General features: G+C 41.6%; 1 protein-coding gene across 1 annotated transcript in view; it reads left to right on the top strand.

Annotated features, from left to right (window-relative positions):
• Positions 1 to 14,144, top strand: part of CFAP61 (cilia and flagella associated protein 61) — a gene marked incomplete at its 3' end in the record, with an annotated part of 90,990 nt that overhangs the window by 54,561 nt on the left and 22,285 nt on the right. Inside the window, 2 exon segments of the mRNA XM_079532773.1 lie at positions 12,107 to 12,205; positions 13,777 to 13,945. Coding sequence (XP_079388899.1) covers positions 12,107 to 12,205; positions 13,777 to 13,945 — 268 coding nt within the window.

Here is a 14,144-nt window from a genome sequence, read left to right as displayed (position 1 = left end):
CCCCGCAGGAGCGTGGCAAGCAGGCAAGGAATTGTAATTCCCACAATTCCTGCATGAGGCTCCTCCTGGGCAGTGCAATTATATGCTTCCCCTTGCACAAAGCCAGGACTTAGGTCACTCTCCGGCACTAAGACAAAGCTCACACAAAATGCTGCACCATCCAACCGGACGCAGCGTAAATTCAGAGTGCTGGCCAGTCCTAAAAGCAAAGTAGCAACTGAAGGAATATTGCCATTGTGAGAAAGCAGTTCAGCCCAGCAACACACAGTCTCTCTTTGCCTCTATTGTTCCCTGCCCTCCAAACTGTTGTTGCTGCCTCTCCTTTGTTGTGGATGTGGAGAGAAAGGCAGTTGAGCCCTGGAGTGAATCCGAAGGAGGGCTAAGCTGAAAACAGGCTTTCTTCTTTTTTTAAGTTTCCCTTGAGTGAATTGGGCTTTAAAAAAACTTTAGGTATTTATAACAAGAATTTTTTTTGTGAGACACTGCAGTAAAATCATGGCCTTCCCTCAAGTTTGTGATGCTGATTCAGTAGTGCTGTAAAATTACCATGAATAACGACCCTAACAGGGAGTCTGATTTAAGACTGATGGAAGTTTTTAAAGTTACATTTTTGTTGTCCCCATGCAGATCACCTGTACCTATCCTTGATTTATTAGTGAAAAAGCTGTTTCAAACGTTCAGCTTGCAAATATTAAATGAAAAATTGCATCTGAAAATGATTTGACACTGTAAAATCTGTGTTTGTGAATATAGGATGTCAGTACCTGCGTGTATCAGAACGGGAGGTGGGTTCCAATCAGGATTCTGAAAACACCAGTTCTTGGAGGTGAGCTTCAGCAGGAAGAATAGCAAATACAGGGTATTGATGTCAAACACTGCCAACAGCCTGGATCTGAAGTACCAAGCTGAACAGATCTCAGTTAAACCACTCATTCCCTACATGTCAGTTCTGAAGAATGTCAGTTTCAGCCCAACATTTTAATCTTTTCCTATTCATGAATACTGAAGCACTTAAAACAAGTTCTGAAAACAGCATTTGTAGCTAACTGTGGTGCAGGATTCACAGAGCAACGTGCTAACTAGTGCTCTCTGACAGCAGGTGATTGAAGTTGGGCTGCAAGAACGCCAAAAGCTTGCCCAGAACTATCTTGTCATTGGCCTCAGCGCAGTGAACCAATTAGCTTTTTATCCACCTCTTTGCATATAGCTGTGGAAAGCGTTATTGTCTTGTGATTATAGGGAAAACCCTTTTTAATCCATGATTTCGAAAACCTTCTTAATCCAACCTCTGGTGTAAACAATGGCTTACTCTCCGAGGACATCGCAAATATACATAATGTATTACACAAAACAGCAATAAATGAATGGCAGCTAAGACCACGGTACTTGGTATGAAAATGTGAAGTATTTCTCTTTCAGTTTGGATGCATTAAAAGTGGTTATTGTGTTAAAAAGCAAACGTGTTACAGCGGGTTTTGTCAAAGCCCTGAGTTTTCTCTTGAAGTGAAGTTAGAGCCCAAAGCAGGGGTTTATCTCAGATTAGCATAGAGATGGTTTTTAAAGCACAGTTTCTGACAGAACAGCTACAACTGCCGTTATCTGGCAGCGCAGTATTATACAATATCCTGCACATCTGTCCTGCTTGGCAATAGTTAGCATAATGCTTGCTGTTTAATTAGGCTTTTTATCTTTGCATTTGTCTGAGAACATCTGAAGCCTTCCATGTTGCCTGTCACTAATTAGTTGACTAATTAAATAGTTAGTGCTTACTTGCTGATCACAGAGCTAACACGGAATGAATGGTTTAGTGATCTTCATTGTTTCATACTATCTATCTTTGCCACATGAATTGATATACATGGGCTTCCTTTTGACTGCTGTTTTTTCATACCGAGGCAAACACTGAACAATGTTGCAGTCGACCATGTGTTCGGTGTCACTGGCCCCGCATCCTTCAGATGTTGCTGCCTTTCATCATCTCTGGTGAATAGAGATCAAGTTGGGGCAGAGATGAATCCAATGGGTCATATCTTGCCTTGCTGGGCAGGCAGCAACACAGCAAGCAGTCGGTGACTGATACAAAAACTAGGGGAGAGGGTATGGGTCCACTTCCTAACAGCTATCTGACATGCTTCTGCCGGAAAGTGATGCTATATGGGACTGACATTTCATTATTTTGCATTTTATATTCTTATTTTAGAGACAGTTTTCAATTTTTGATCAGATTATTTCAACTTTCCATACTTGTTCTTAAAACGTGTGTAAAGACGTGTCTGAGCCCCAAATGTTCTCTCACTCTTCCAACTTTGCAATATCTGAGGATTTTATTTTGTTAATATTCATACGTGAATATTCATAACTTCTTTTTGTATATTAAAGCTGATCTTGGGAATAGTGGTTTCCTCATGAAAGGGATGTTTCAAAATTGCCGTGAGTCAGAAGAATGTTTATGCAGTTCTATTTACTGGGCCGTGCCTGGTGACTGAGTGCGACATGAGCGCGGCTGTGTCTCCAGCTCTGTGTGGAGCCTGGTAACCTGACTACCTGGAGCAGCTCTGGCAGCTCTCTCATCAATGCACTCAAAGCAAATAAAGAAGCCTTGCGAGTGCAAACACCGCATTTACATTTCTCAGCTATTTGCTGTTGATAGAGACGATGTACTTTCTGTTCCGCTCCTATTATTTTTCATGGTTTTGAAGTTTGTTTCCTAGAGTTGTTGCAGAGGTGGCACTACCCAAACTGTCAGGCTGGCTGTTAGGAACAATTCCTTCTCTCAAAGAGCGGTGAGGCAGTGGCACAGCTGCCCAGGGACTGGTGGGGTCACCTGGAGGTGTCCCAGAGCCGTGGGGATGTGGCACTGAGGGATGTGGGCAGTGGGCACGGTGGGCTGGGGTTGGACTTAGTGCTCTTTTCCAACCTTAATGATTCCGTGATGGACTGGTTACTTTAGATGGAGCTCTGCAGTGCTATAGCTTCCAGTTCCCTTCCAGTCCCCAAGCACTGTGTTGTTATTGTGTGAATTGTAGCACATCTCAGTGTGCTGTTCGTTTCCCTGTGAGCTGGTAGCGTATCTGCATTAACTGAGCACAGTTTTGGATTGTTGTGTGCCACAGGGTACATTTGGGAAGGATCTGCGGGAGAAGCATCACGCTGCCCTGCTAGAGATGGGCACTTCACAGCTGTCTCTCTCTGAGCTGGTTTCGCCAGGGCTGCCATCTCTGAGAGGCAGCTGTGCTCACCAGGCTGCCAGGAGGCCTGGAGGTGCTGCAGGGCCCAGGTCCGCAGCTGTTACATGCAGATGTTGGAGACCAGGAAATTTGTGTCCTGATCCTTCCCACACTGCCAGCTTTCTGTCAACAGCATGCGGTGCTTTTTACGAGCTGCTTCTCTTTCTGCATGTTCTTGCTGCCAGGAGGAGAAACGTTGGTGCAGATCTCAAGCCTGTCAAATTCAAGGGGCATCTCTCTTTTGGCAGACTTGGGCGTGCTTTTTCAACTATGTAGGTCGCTCCAAAGGTAATGCCTTGTATTTCCTTCCATGAAAACTAAAATGAGATACAAAGAGCACAATAACAACAAATGACTGAACAAATTCTCAGCTACAAAACACTACTTTTCAACATAGTCACCACCATCAAAATGGGAGGCGTTACTTCTGGAGCAGCTCTTGCAGGTGAAGGCAGCATTGCCAGATCTGCACCTAGCAATGTCACAGAGTTAAAATTTTAGTCACCTTGGCAATTACATGGACTAATATGGGATAAGTTCACTAATAAAAACAACTTATTTTTGCCTTTAATTATTGTCCAGTAATATTAAAAATGTTCTACTGGTGAGTTGGAATGTGCATTATAGGTGATTTGCTGAAATATTCACACAAAACAGCAGCACCTTAGCCACATTTTGCGTCCCATTTTATGGTATTGTTGTGGACAATGTGTTGATATCTCACCTGGATATATTTAAATAGCTAGAGACTGTAACTACCAGGGCCATCATTGGATATCCCTTATTTTCTGTCTAGAAAGATAATTGCCTTGTTTTGTGCTTCCAACAAGACAAAATGCTGAAACGTTTAAGGAATGAGAATTGAATGTTTATTTAGGAAATTCTCTAGCAGATGTAATGGTTAGTGGTGCCTGTTTTTGGCCAAATTCAAAACCAGTGCGCATTTGGGATGATGGTACTAATCGTGTAAACTTTGTAGCTGAGGGTGTTCCTGCATAGGTATGTGCATGTGTCTGATTCAGGTATGCATCTGGTATGGGACAAGAAAAGAGCTCTTCAGATTCTTCTGTTCTGCCCTAGAACAATTGATAATACTGGGGCTTTGCCATCCTGTATCTAATAAACAGCATTCTGGAAACACAACACATGTTGTGTGAATGATGGTTTTCTAGAGGGCTTACTAAAAAAATCTGTAATTAGGGGTTCTGACAAGTCTTCATTTAGCTTCTACTTGCTGGAAAAATGCAATTTCTGCACTATGTAAGTAATCAAGTGCCCACCACTCAGTGTTGAATGTTATATGTTTTAATTGGCATGCATATTCCAAGCCTGGTGTATTCCTTGCAAGTGCTGGCAAGATACTGTCAGTGAGAGAAGAATTTAGCAAGAAGTGGTTAAAGGACGGAGCAGAGCTCCCTGTACAATTGCAAGGGTCAGTCTGGTTGGGGAGCAAAGTAGGGGAAAGAATTAGTCTAACAAAGGGAAAAAGACTCAACTGAATTACAGTTGAGAGCCACAATCAATAGAGAAGAATAGTGCAAAAATGAATAGGAAAAGCTGAGCTGACGCAGGTGAGGAAAGCAAAAACACGGCTGGAGAGGTGGAAGGTGGTTAGGAAGATAAAAGCAGGGACAGGAAAAGGGTGGCTGGGTTGCTTCAGAGAATGAGTTGTGGTATGGATGGGAGTTTGAAAGATGAAAGTAGAAAAGGGCATTTTTGGAAACATTCAGGGAGAAATCAAGATGATTTAGAGATAGGTAAATATGAGAAATTAATGGAAGAAGTGACATGCAGCAGAGTTGTGCATGTTTTTAATGGTATTGTCTAGGAAGAAGGCATAGAGGGGATAAGAAATGCAGGTATTAAAATTAGAAAATTGGGAGGAATCTAGAAATAGCAATTCACAGGGGGAATGATTAAGGAAAAAAAAAGAAGACTGGTTCATCTACCCTAGCAGGGGAATGCAAGATTTAACCGAAGAACAGTTTTTGAGACAGGATGTTGCGGAAGGGTAATCACTCCTTGTGAGAGATGGCACATGAGCTAGGGTCAGAGCAGCAATGCAGGTTTAGTGAAAGCAAAGAAAGAAGCAGAAAGTATTTACTGAACAAAAGGAGGCGAACTGGCAATCCCAGGGGCAGCAGAAGCATTACAGTGTAAGCCTTCAATGTGGAGGAAAAAACACCCACCTCTGTTTAAGCTCATGATTAACATCCTTATGCAGTTCAGGTGGATAAATATTGTCCCCCAACGAATTTGGACCAGACGTTAGAGAAAATTATCCCTCTGAAAAAGAGGCCTAGGAGGGGCAAAAATTGTGTTTGTCTCCAAGATGATGCTTGCAAATTTTATGGAAAGTGCTTTGGCCTTGTGATAGCGGGCACTAGACTCCAAAAATAAGGAGGCGCTTCGAATCCTGGTGGAATTGATCAGATGCAAAGTTTGTGGGGAGAGACCTGATGAGGAAAAGCAGCCAGTGGGGGGAGAGAAATGCTCACAGTGCCATTGAAGGACGGTGCTCATGGGTCAAAGTAAAAATAATTTGGCTTTTTAAAGGGTTTCTTGCATCAGATATAAGAATCGGTGGTCGTGGCTTCCACAGTTTGGTCTTATAGGTTGCTTTCCTTTGGAATACTGACTCCATACAATGTTCCTCTTTATCTCTGCTTTAAATAATTTAAAGAATGTTTTCTGAAACTGAAGTGGATGATGTATTTCCAGTGTTGTGGCCCATCCTGGAATAGAAACAGTCCTGTTCTGGGAAGAAAAAGTTGGGGATTTTCCTACTGAAGCAATCAACTGACTTATCTTTCCCCCTATGCAAAAGAGTTGATCACATTAAATGTGAGCTAATGGCAGTGGGATTCGCTGCTTTATTTTTACCAGTGCTCTTCTTGGCACATCTGCCACCAGTTTTTGGAGTAAGACTTATCACAAGCACAGCTTGCAGGGAAACAAAAACGTGGAATGCCACTTTCTGGACTCTTGCATTGAAAGGTGCCCCAGCAAGGACCCTTCTTTCATTCAGCAAATTCATTCACGATCTTAACACTTTTTCCTAGTGCTGATCCAACGGAGAAGTGGCTCATCTTTGTTTACTTGTAATTAAAGAGGGATAACTTCTAGATGGACATCTGTTAGGCAGCAGTTAAGCTAAAACCACGTTCTGAGGTTTGTAATGGGTTCTTGAGAACAGAGGCTTTCGGCGACGGTTGCTGCAAACAGTAACCCCTGTCTGCTCCTGTTACTGACCTTCTCACTAAAAGCTGAACGGCCAAGTAGTGTGATACAGGCTGCAGAGCCTTCATAATACTAGGATGGCATCATGTAGCATCATGCAGGGAAACATCTTTTGCCATGTTATTTTCATGTATCTTCCTCGTTGATTGTGTGCTGATTCCTGCTTGACTGAGTTAAATGTAGGTGCCTAAAGAGTGAAAGTAGAAAGGGAGAGACTGCTTTAGTTCTGCCTGAGAAGGCAGTGTGGAAACACGTTACTCTTAAAAGTTACTCCTAAAGGAAGTCTGTAGTACTAAGCAATATATTCATCACTTACAATATGCATGAGCGTGGGATTATTTTTTTTTGCACTAAGCTGACATTTTTTACTTGTAGTCTTGCAAAATGTGTTAGCAAAGCATTTTGTTTTGGAGATGTCTGCACTCCAGGTCACATCCTGATTACTTTGTTCTTGAAATGTTTGGGATCCAACCTAACTTGGATAAAGCGTGGCATTATTTGGGTCAAGGAGAGGTTCTGCCTCTACCTGCCTTCTCACATGAGACGTGTAGCTGGGCACTGTGTTTCTGTGCCCTGAACATGAAGTATTGCCTCTGGGTTTTAACATCACCTCCCATCTGGGGTTCCTCCGTTCCCCCAAATTCGAATGGCTCATTTCTGGTTGCAGAGCAACAGGGGAAAGCTTCTCTGATTCAAAGTTCTGCTCATGCAAGAATTTCTCAACCTAATTATTTGCAGTGCTGGAAACAGATGATTTTTTATTATCTTTAGAGTTGTTTAGAGACGCAGTATGAAGTTCTCTGCTGCAGGAAAGTTGAGGTTACAGCATAATTATGACTGATTATTTGTGATAATGAGGAGGTTAATGAAAGCAGTTAATTACATAATTTGTTCAGGCAGTTTTTAACCACTTAAACCTTTGCTGTTGCACCACGTACTGAAAAAAAGAAAACCCAGCAGGCAAAAAATTCAGAAAAATTAGGCAGGAATATTGGAACCAATCTGCAAATGCTAGCAGATACATATAAAAATGATACATATATACATGTAGTATAAAACTTTTTGTTTGTTTCTTCCCTTGGCTGTGCTCACAACAAATTGGCACTGCAGTTTTATTTCAAGGACGAGGGTGTTTAGACTTGCTTTTTGTAGCCGTCCTCTAGAACTGTGCAATGAAACTCAATACCTTTTACTTATTTCCCTAGATACTCTAATCCCTCTCTGCTTTACCAGTATCTTTGAGCTGTTCTTCCCTTTGTATCCACAGCAACAGGAATCCCTGCTGGAACTGCTTACTTTGATAACGTAGGTGCAGTTGTTTAATGTTGCACTGGCTCAGGCTCTTCTCTTGCAGACTTTTTTACCAGACGGCAACATGTGCTTTTACCATACTTCATATCAATGTTTAAGTTAGAGGCATGTAAGCCATTTTTCTTTATATGCACTAACCAATTCTTAGAACCTATTTTGTTTTCATATTATTAAGAGCTTTCAGGCAGCAGTAGGGAACCGACAGCTGTCATAAATAAAACCATCCTTTGGATGGCCTGGAAATAATAGTGCTATGTGCAGAAAAGTGGTGGATGATGTGGTAAGGTGCCCAGCAGACACTGACAACATGCTCAGCACTGTTACCTCCCCTCTCTGTGCCAGTAGTAACCATGGCTAAGCACCTACAGCTTGCCTGTATTTTTCAGGCTCGCATTTAAGTGCTCGTATACAAGTTTAAATCCTAACCTGAGGCACACCTACCACAGTTCTCAAATCAACCTTTGTCATACATGAGGCTAGTTTTCGCTTCTATTTTCACATTTAAAGTTTCTGATAATTTCCACCACTGCCAGTTTGTTTAAACCCAACAAATTTTGATCTTAGCTGATGAGGAATTTTACCTCCATGTTTGCAAATGTGACCATTGCTTGCATTGACAGAACGCATTGACAGAAATGATCATCTATTTATTACCTGACATATGTTTTTTTTGTAAGGTTTTGACATTTTTTTACCATAAGGGCAGTGAGGCAGTGGCACAGGCTGCCCAGAAAGGTGGTGGTGCCCCATCCCTGCACACAGCCAAGGTCAGGGCAAACAGGGCTGTGAGCACTGCTGGAGCTGTGGGCGTCCCTGTGCACTGCAGGGGGTTGGAATGGATGGCCTTTAAGGGTCACTTCCAACTCAAATGATTCCGTGATTCTATGATTCTAAGTTGTCACATTTTCAGAACATCACAAGCATCTAACCCTACATTTCAGTCCTTCAAGCTGAAGGCAGTGATTGAAGCTATCACTGCAGTAAGTTTTAGAACTGCTAATTCTGCAGGAATGTCTTCCCACTGTGAAGTCTTTCATTCCTGCACAGATGCAGTGAGTTGATAGCCTGAGAACACGCTGAGGAAAACCGTCCTCCTGCAGCCATCAGCAGCACTGTGGGGTGATGAACTGCTGTGTGCATCAGAGCTCCTTGCGCTGGCAAATGTTGCAGATAGCCCAAATACTGGGGGAGGATTGTCTCCTAATGTCAAGGCTTTGATGTTCATCTTTTTGTGGAAGTCACTTGAAAAAACCATTTTGGCTTCCACCTTCTGCTCACAAGCTTGCTGCCATCCCAGCTTTTCCACTCTGCTTGCCTCCAATCTCCACTTCTGCTCAGACAACAGCTTACCTTGTTTTCTTCATTCCAGAAGAAAAACTGTTTGTGCCATTCACAGTGTGAACTGCAGTGAGATTAGTGACCACGGAGCTGCTTGACCATGTGCCCTGGTCCACACAGACATACTTGATCTGCATTTCAGTGCCACAGGAATGGTGACAAAGGCAGGATCACAGAATGCTCTGAGCTGGAAGAGACCTGCAAAGATCATCCAACTCCTGGCTTCACACAGAACCATCCCAAATTCAAACACTGTGGTGTTTGTGTTGTCCAAATGCTTCTTGAAATGCAGCAAGCTTGGTTCTGCAGCTGTTAGTGGATCATTTCTGGTGATTCCAAGCTGAGATCCTGGTCCCAGAAGGGCATGTGCCTGTTCTTGGAGCACAGGCAGCATCAGATACCAGCTCTGGGTTCTTCTGTTCAGCTTCTGACATCAGCACATCCTTTTGATAGCTTTAATCCAATTTTCTTTGTGTCCTGATTTTTTTCAGTGTAAATGAGGAATCAAAGATATTACTCATGTCATCATAGTATTCTAATGAGTTGCTAATCATCATTTTGCTTTAGTTCTAGTTTCCAATTCATTAATGTTTGGGGCATAAGGGAGTGCTGTGGGGGCGCTGAGATAGCAGTAAATAATAAATGATACAGAGTGAAAGCTCAAAATTAAAGCCTCCCACTTGATGGGGAAGAACTAACCAAACACCATATGACTGTGGAAATACTGGATGACTGCATATGGACTAGATAAAGGTAGAGCTTCTGGAGAAGAAAATAGTATGTGATCAGATCAATGAAGTGCATCACAGTGCAGTCATGCAAAAGAGGCACATAATTGTTGCCTGGAACCTTTCATTCTACCATTTCTCTGATGCTTGCTTGCAACATTTTCATCTTAAATACCATTAATATAATTTAAACTTAATGTTACTACAGCAGGTGGATTTGGAGACCTATTGGCAAGAGGGCATGCAGTAAATAAACAGTTTCAGCTCGGAGCTGGAAGGAACCTTCAGTGATAGAAGAATGTCTGGGATGTTTGTGCACTGTTGCAGCCCTTTTCCTCATGATTCCATGTAAACTAAATACCAAGCAGTCACACTCTTTCGGTCTGTACATTGTATTGCAATGGCTAGCATTTGCAACCAACTGGAAGTGTTCCATGAGTGCAAATGGCATGCTGCACACTTCAAATTCAGCTCAATGTAAACTTCTGTTTACATTAAGACCACTTTGTATCACGCAGCCAACATAATGTGGCCATAAATGAAGAGCAAATTCTATTTACACCCACCTCTGCAGAGTGACCTTAATTTAAACGAGAATCAGGCCCATAATCTGTATAAATATATGCAGCCTGTTACATTAAGGTTATTTATTACATTGCACTTGGCCTGAGTATGCATGGAGATTTACCATAGATAATCCATAATCCAGAATTAAACTATTAATATGCATTTTGAGAGTGGCAGCCATAACCTCAAAATTCCTTGGTTTAAGTATGACCTTTAACTTTGTTTGAATATATTTTTTAAGTGTATGAATAACAAATTAACATCGGTTGATAAAAAACATTCTGATTCCTTTGTACCATTTGCATCAATCCATACTTAACTTACACAAAGCCTGGAAGATTAGAAGGCTTAATCACTCATAATATTTATTTGTTTTTAAATGTCAGATCACATTTAGTTCAACATACTGTCAGTCTTGCTCCCACCCCCACCCCCCCTCACCCTTTGGTGTTAATGAAACTATGGTGGAAATTCTTATTTTTCTGTCCAAAGATGTGTGAATTTTAGCAAAATGGCAAAACACTTTGTACCTGGCCTGTGTAAAGAAGTTACTTTCTCTATCCTCCTAAAGGATTAAATTAACATCTCATAGCACATAATAAATGACATCAAAATGATCATGGCACAGAGTTTCTTACCAGATGTCTGAGTAATTGCAGCTTTCCATCATTATGTTTTTGTAAGTGCTTTTTGACTGTACTTCTGCAGGGTTCCAAGGCATGTTCTTTAATCCAGTCCTATTTAACAAAATGTTTGGAATTAGTGATGCTCACCAGCAATGGATTTCATTTTTCTTTATTGAAAGTTTAGTTTACCATTGCCTGTTTTCCTTGGGTTCAGGCGTGAGGGGAAGAGCAAGAGACTTCCTGAGCAGGTGTGTTTAGAGGGCAGGCAGAGGAAAACGGAAGTGGCAAGGGCCCTATCCTTGTCCTGTACGAGTCAGTAAAGCTGATGAGGAGGGACAGAAGTGTGCAGGTAGTAAGGAACAACCCAGTTATCTCAGAGTGGCATTCGGCTGTACCTATTTGAAACTTTGGGTGCTCAACAGAAGTGAGGCTGGTGGGACATTGGCACAGCTGCCCAGGGAGGTGGGGGGGTTACCTGGAGGTGTCCCAAGCCGTGGGGATGTGGCACTGAGGGATGTGGGCATGGTGGGGTGGGCTGGGGTTGGACTGGGTGATCTCAGAGGTCTTTTCCAACCTTTATGATTCTACGATTCAGAAACGTTGTTTCTGCATCATCTGGGACCACTGAGGACACTTAAATAGCATCACAGAATCACAGTCCTTTCTCTGCAGTCTCATGGCACAGTGTGGTTAACATTGTCGTTGTTGACAAGGCTTTTCCTACTTGCTTCCTAACAAAACGTGCAAGGAGAGATGTGATTTGAGGCAGTCTGGTATGTTTTGTTTCTGGAACACCGTATTCTGGCATTTCCCTGTGTAGTCAGGAAGCTTAGTCCTGCATAAGGTCTTAGGGAAGAGTTTGTTAGTGACATGAAAGAGTTTAAATACATGTATCAGGATGGAGACAACTTTGTGCTACACCTCAAATAAAGGCACAAGAATGGATGGGGAGAATCAGTTATCTGTCAACACTGCTGTATGTTAAAGTGCACTCGTGTTACAACTGTACCAAACAGAACCCTCAGCAAACTCGTGCTGGTTTTACTGTATTTTGTTTTTCTTTCCACAGCCCACACCTGAAATTCAACAATCTGACCTTGATTTCAACTCATGGCCTTCCAGGAAAAGACCTACCAGGATCCAAGCATAGAAGATTTTTAATTAACAGGTTTGATTTAATATATAAACACTTCAGTAACTTCAACATTTTAATTTTCTGTGAACTGGTCCTAAACTTTTTTTCTAGAAACACATGCACATAGTCTCAAAACAATCCAGTCTGTCCATATGGCCTGTAAATGAGGTCAATATGACTATTACTAGGGAGGTGTCACAAAGTACTGATAAAGTGGTCACTTCAGTAATGCCCTTTAGAACAAGCTCTTTAAATCACAGCTAATTGTCTACTTGCTGAACTTTAAACCAGAAATGTCTACAGAGACCTGAAAACAGTGTGATGTTGACCTGTTTAAAACTGTCTTACCATATTCTGGATTTTGTCCTATCAGGGAATTTTTTGATAAATAGTTAGGGAATTAATTTTTCCATTGTAGAAAGGGGTGTTTTGAAGTACAGGTCTAGGAAATGAAGGGGTTCTATACTCACACAAAAGCATGGGCACTTTTTCCTAAGTATACTGTAAGAAAAGACTAATAATAACAAAATATCCACCCTGGTGGAAAGTTGCTGTTCATAGCTGCCTCGCCAGAATTAGCTGTTAAAATCTGAAAGCAGATTAAGAGTGAAAATGGAACTCTGCAGGATATGGGTTTTGAAAGCATCCCTGTGATTTTGGAGAGTCAGTCTCCCAGGAGCTGTGCACCTCAATTATAAAGGTGCTTTTGAAAACCCTAATCTCTCCTTGATGTCCATTTTATTTATAGATTTCTGCATGATTACAGTTTAGAATTGACAGTGGGTGCCTTCCGTTCTTTATTCCCCTCTGGTATTTGTGAGTACAGAGGATGCTGAGCACCTCAGAGAGCTTGAACATTCAGTTCTAAAATTCTTCAGGCCACAACAACAACTTCTTTTTTTTCCTGTTTGTAATTGTTGTCATCCCCTAGGGCAGTTTTGGGAACTCATTAACAGCAATTAATGTGTAGCAGGTAGCAGTCAGTTCTGCTGTGTTAGAATGTATATCCTGGTACCAGGAGCAAAATGCATTGGTGCTGGTGTTTCCCTTTCTGGAGCTCTGTTAGTGAAGATTCCTATTTTTCACACCTGCACTATTTTTTCTTTCTCTCTTTCTCTCCTATGCCTGCTAATTTTACTTTCTTTTCAGTAGCCAACATGATCACTTCTCCTTTGCTTCTGTTAATATTCACTTAATTTCGCAGAGGAATTCAATTGCATAAAATAATAACAAGTAGTCTTTTATCAGACAAAAAAAGATTAGATTGTTAAAACAATTTCTTTGCAGGTGCAAAAATCTCCTCCCTGCATCAACCTGCAGACAAAAAGCAGAGTGAAGCTTTTTCTTTTTTTTCCCTTGACTTCATTCTTAAATTATGTGGTTATATGGCCCAGCACTGGGAGGGATTATTTGGTTTTAGCAAAAAGTTGTCAATTTGTAACTGAGTATTTCATAATGACTAATCTTTTACTATAGGCTGCAGTAAACTCACAGCAAGAGAACAGACTTGAACCACTAGGGGACTTTGGCTAACTCACCAGATGTCTAATTAATGCCTGCTGTCAGCTGCTGAAATGTCACTTACAGATATTCTTTCTTCACAGCCACTGTTTTAATGATGAAGATTATGCACAGATGTCACTTTGTTCCTGGGTTAACGTTGTGGTTGGTAAAATGACTGGCATAAATCGCTCTGCCAAGTACGTAGTTGTTTCCAAGGAGAGAAAAGTACCGTATGACTACCTTGTTCTCTGCACAGGACAGAACTACCAGGTAAGTGTGAAAAACTGCTGTGTGCAGTGTGAAAAAATAATATCTTCTTTTCTTGTTTTTTTTTTTACATAAATGGGGTTTCTGCAATTAGCAAAGGAGTAGAATACTCCTTAGCTACTGTCTAACCAATGTGTTTGCAGCCTGCAAACAGCAGGTCGTACTGCCTTGTGCAGCTCTAGAGCTTGGAGCAGAGGAGAGG

The sequence above is a fragment of the Tetrao urogallus genome, assembly GCF_951394365.1.
Source record: "Tetrao urogallus genome assembly, chromosome: 2".
Taxonomy (NCBI): Eukaryota; Metazoa; Chordata; class Aves; order Galliformes; family Phasianidae; genus Tetrao; species Tetrao urogallus.
Note: the sequence above shows the minus strand (reverse complement) of the source record. Positions and strands in the feature narration are given on the sequence as shown.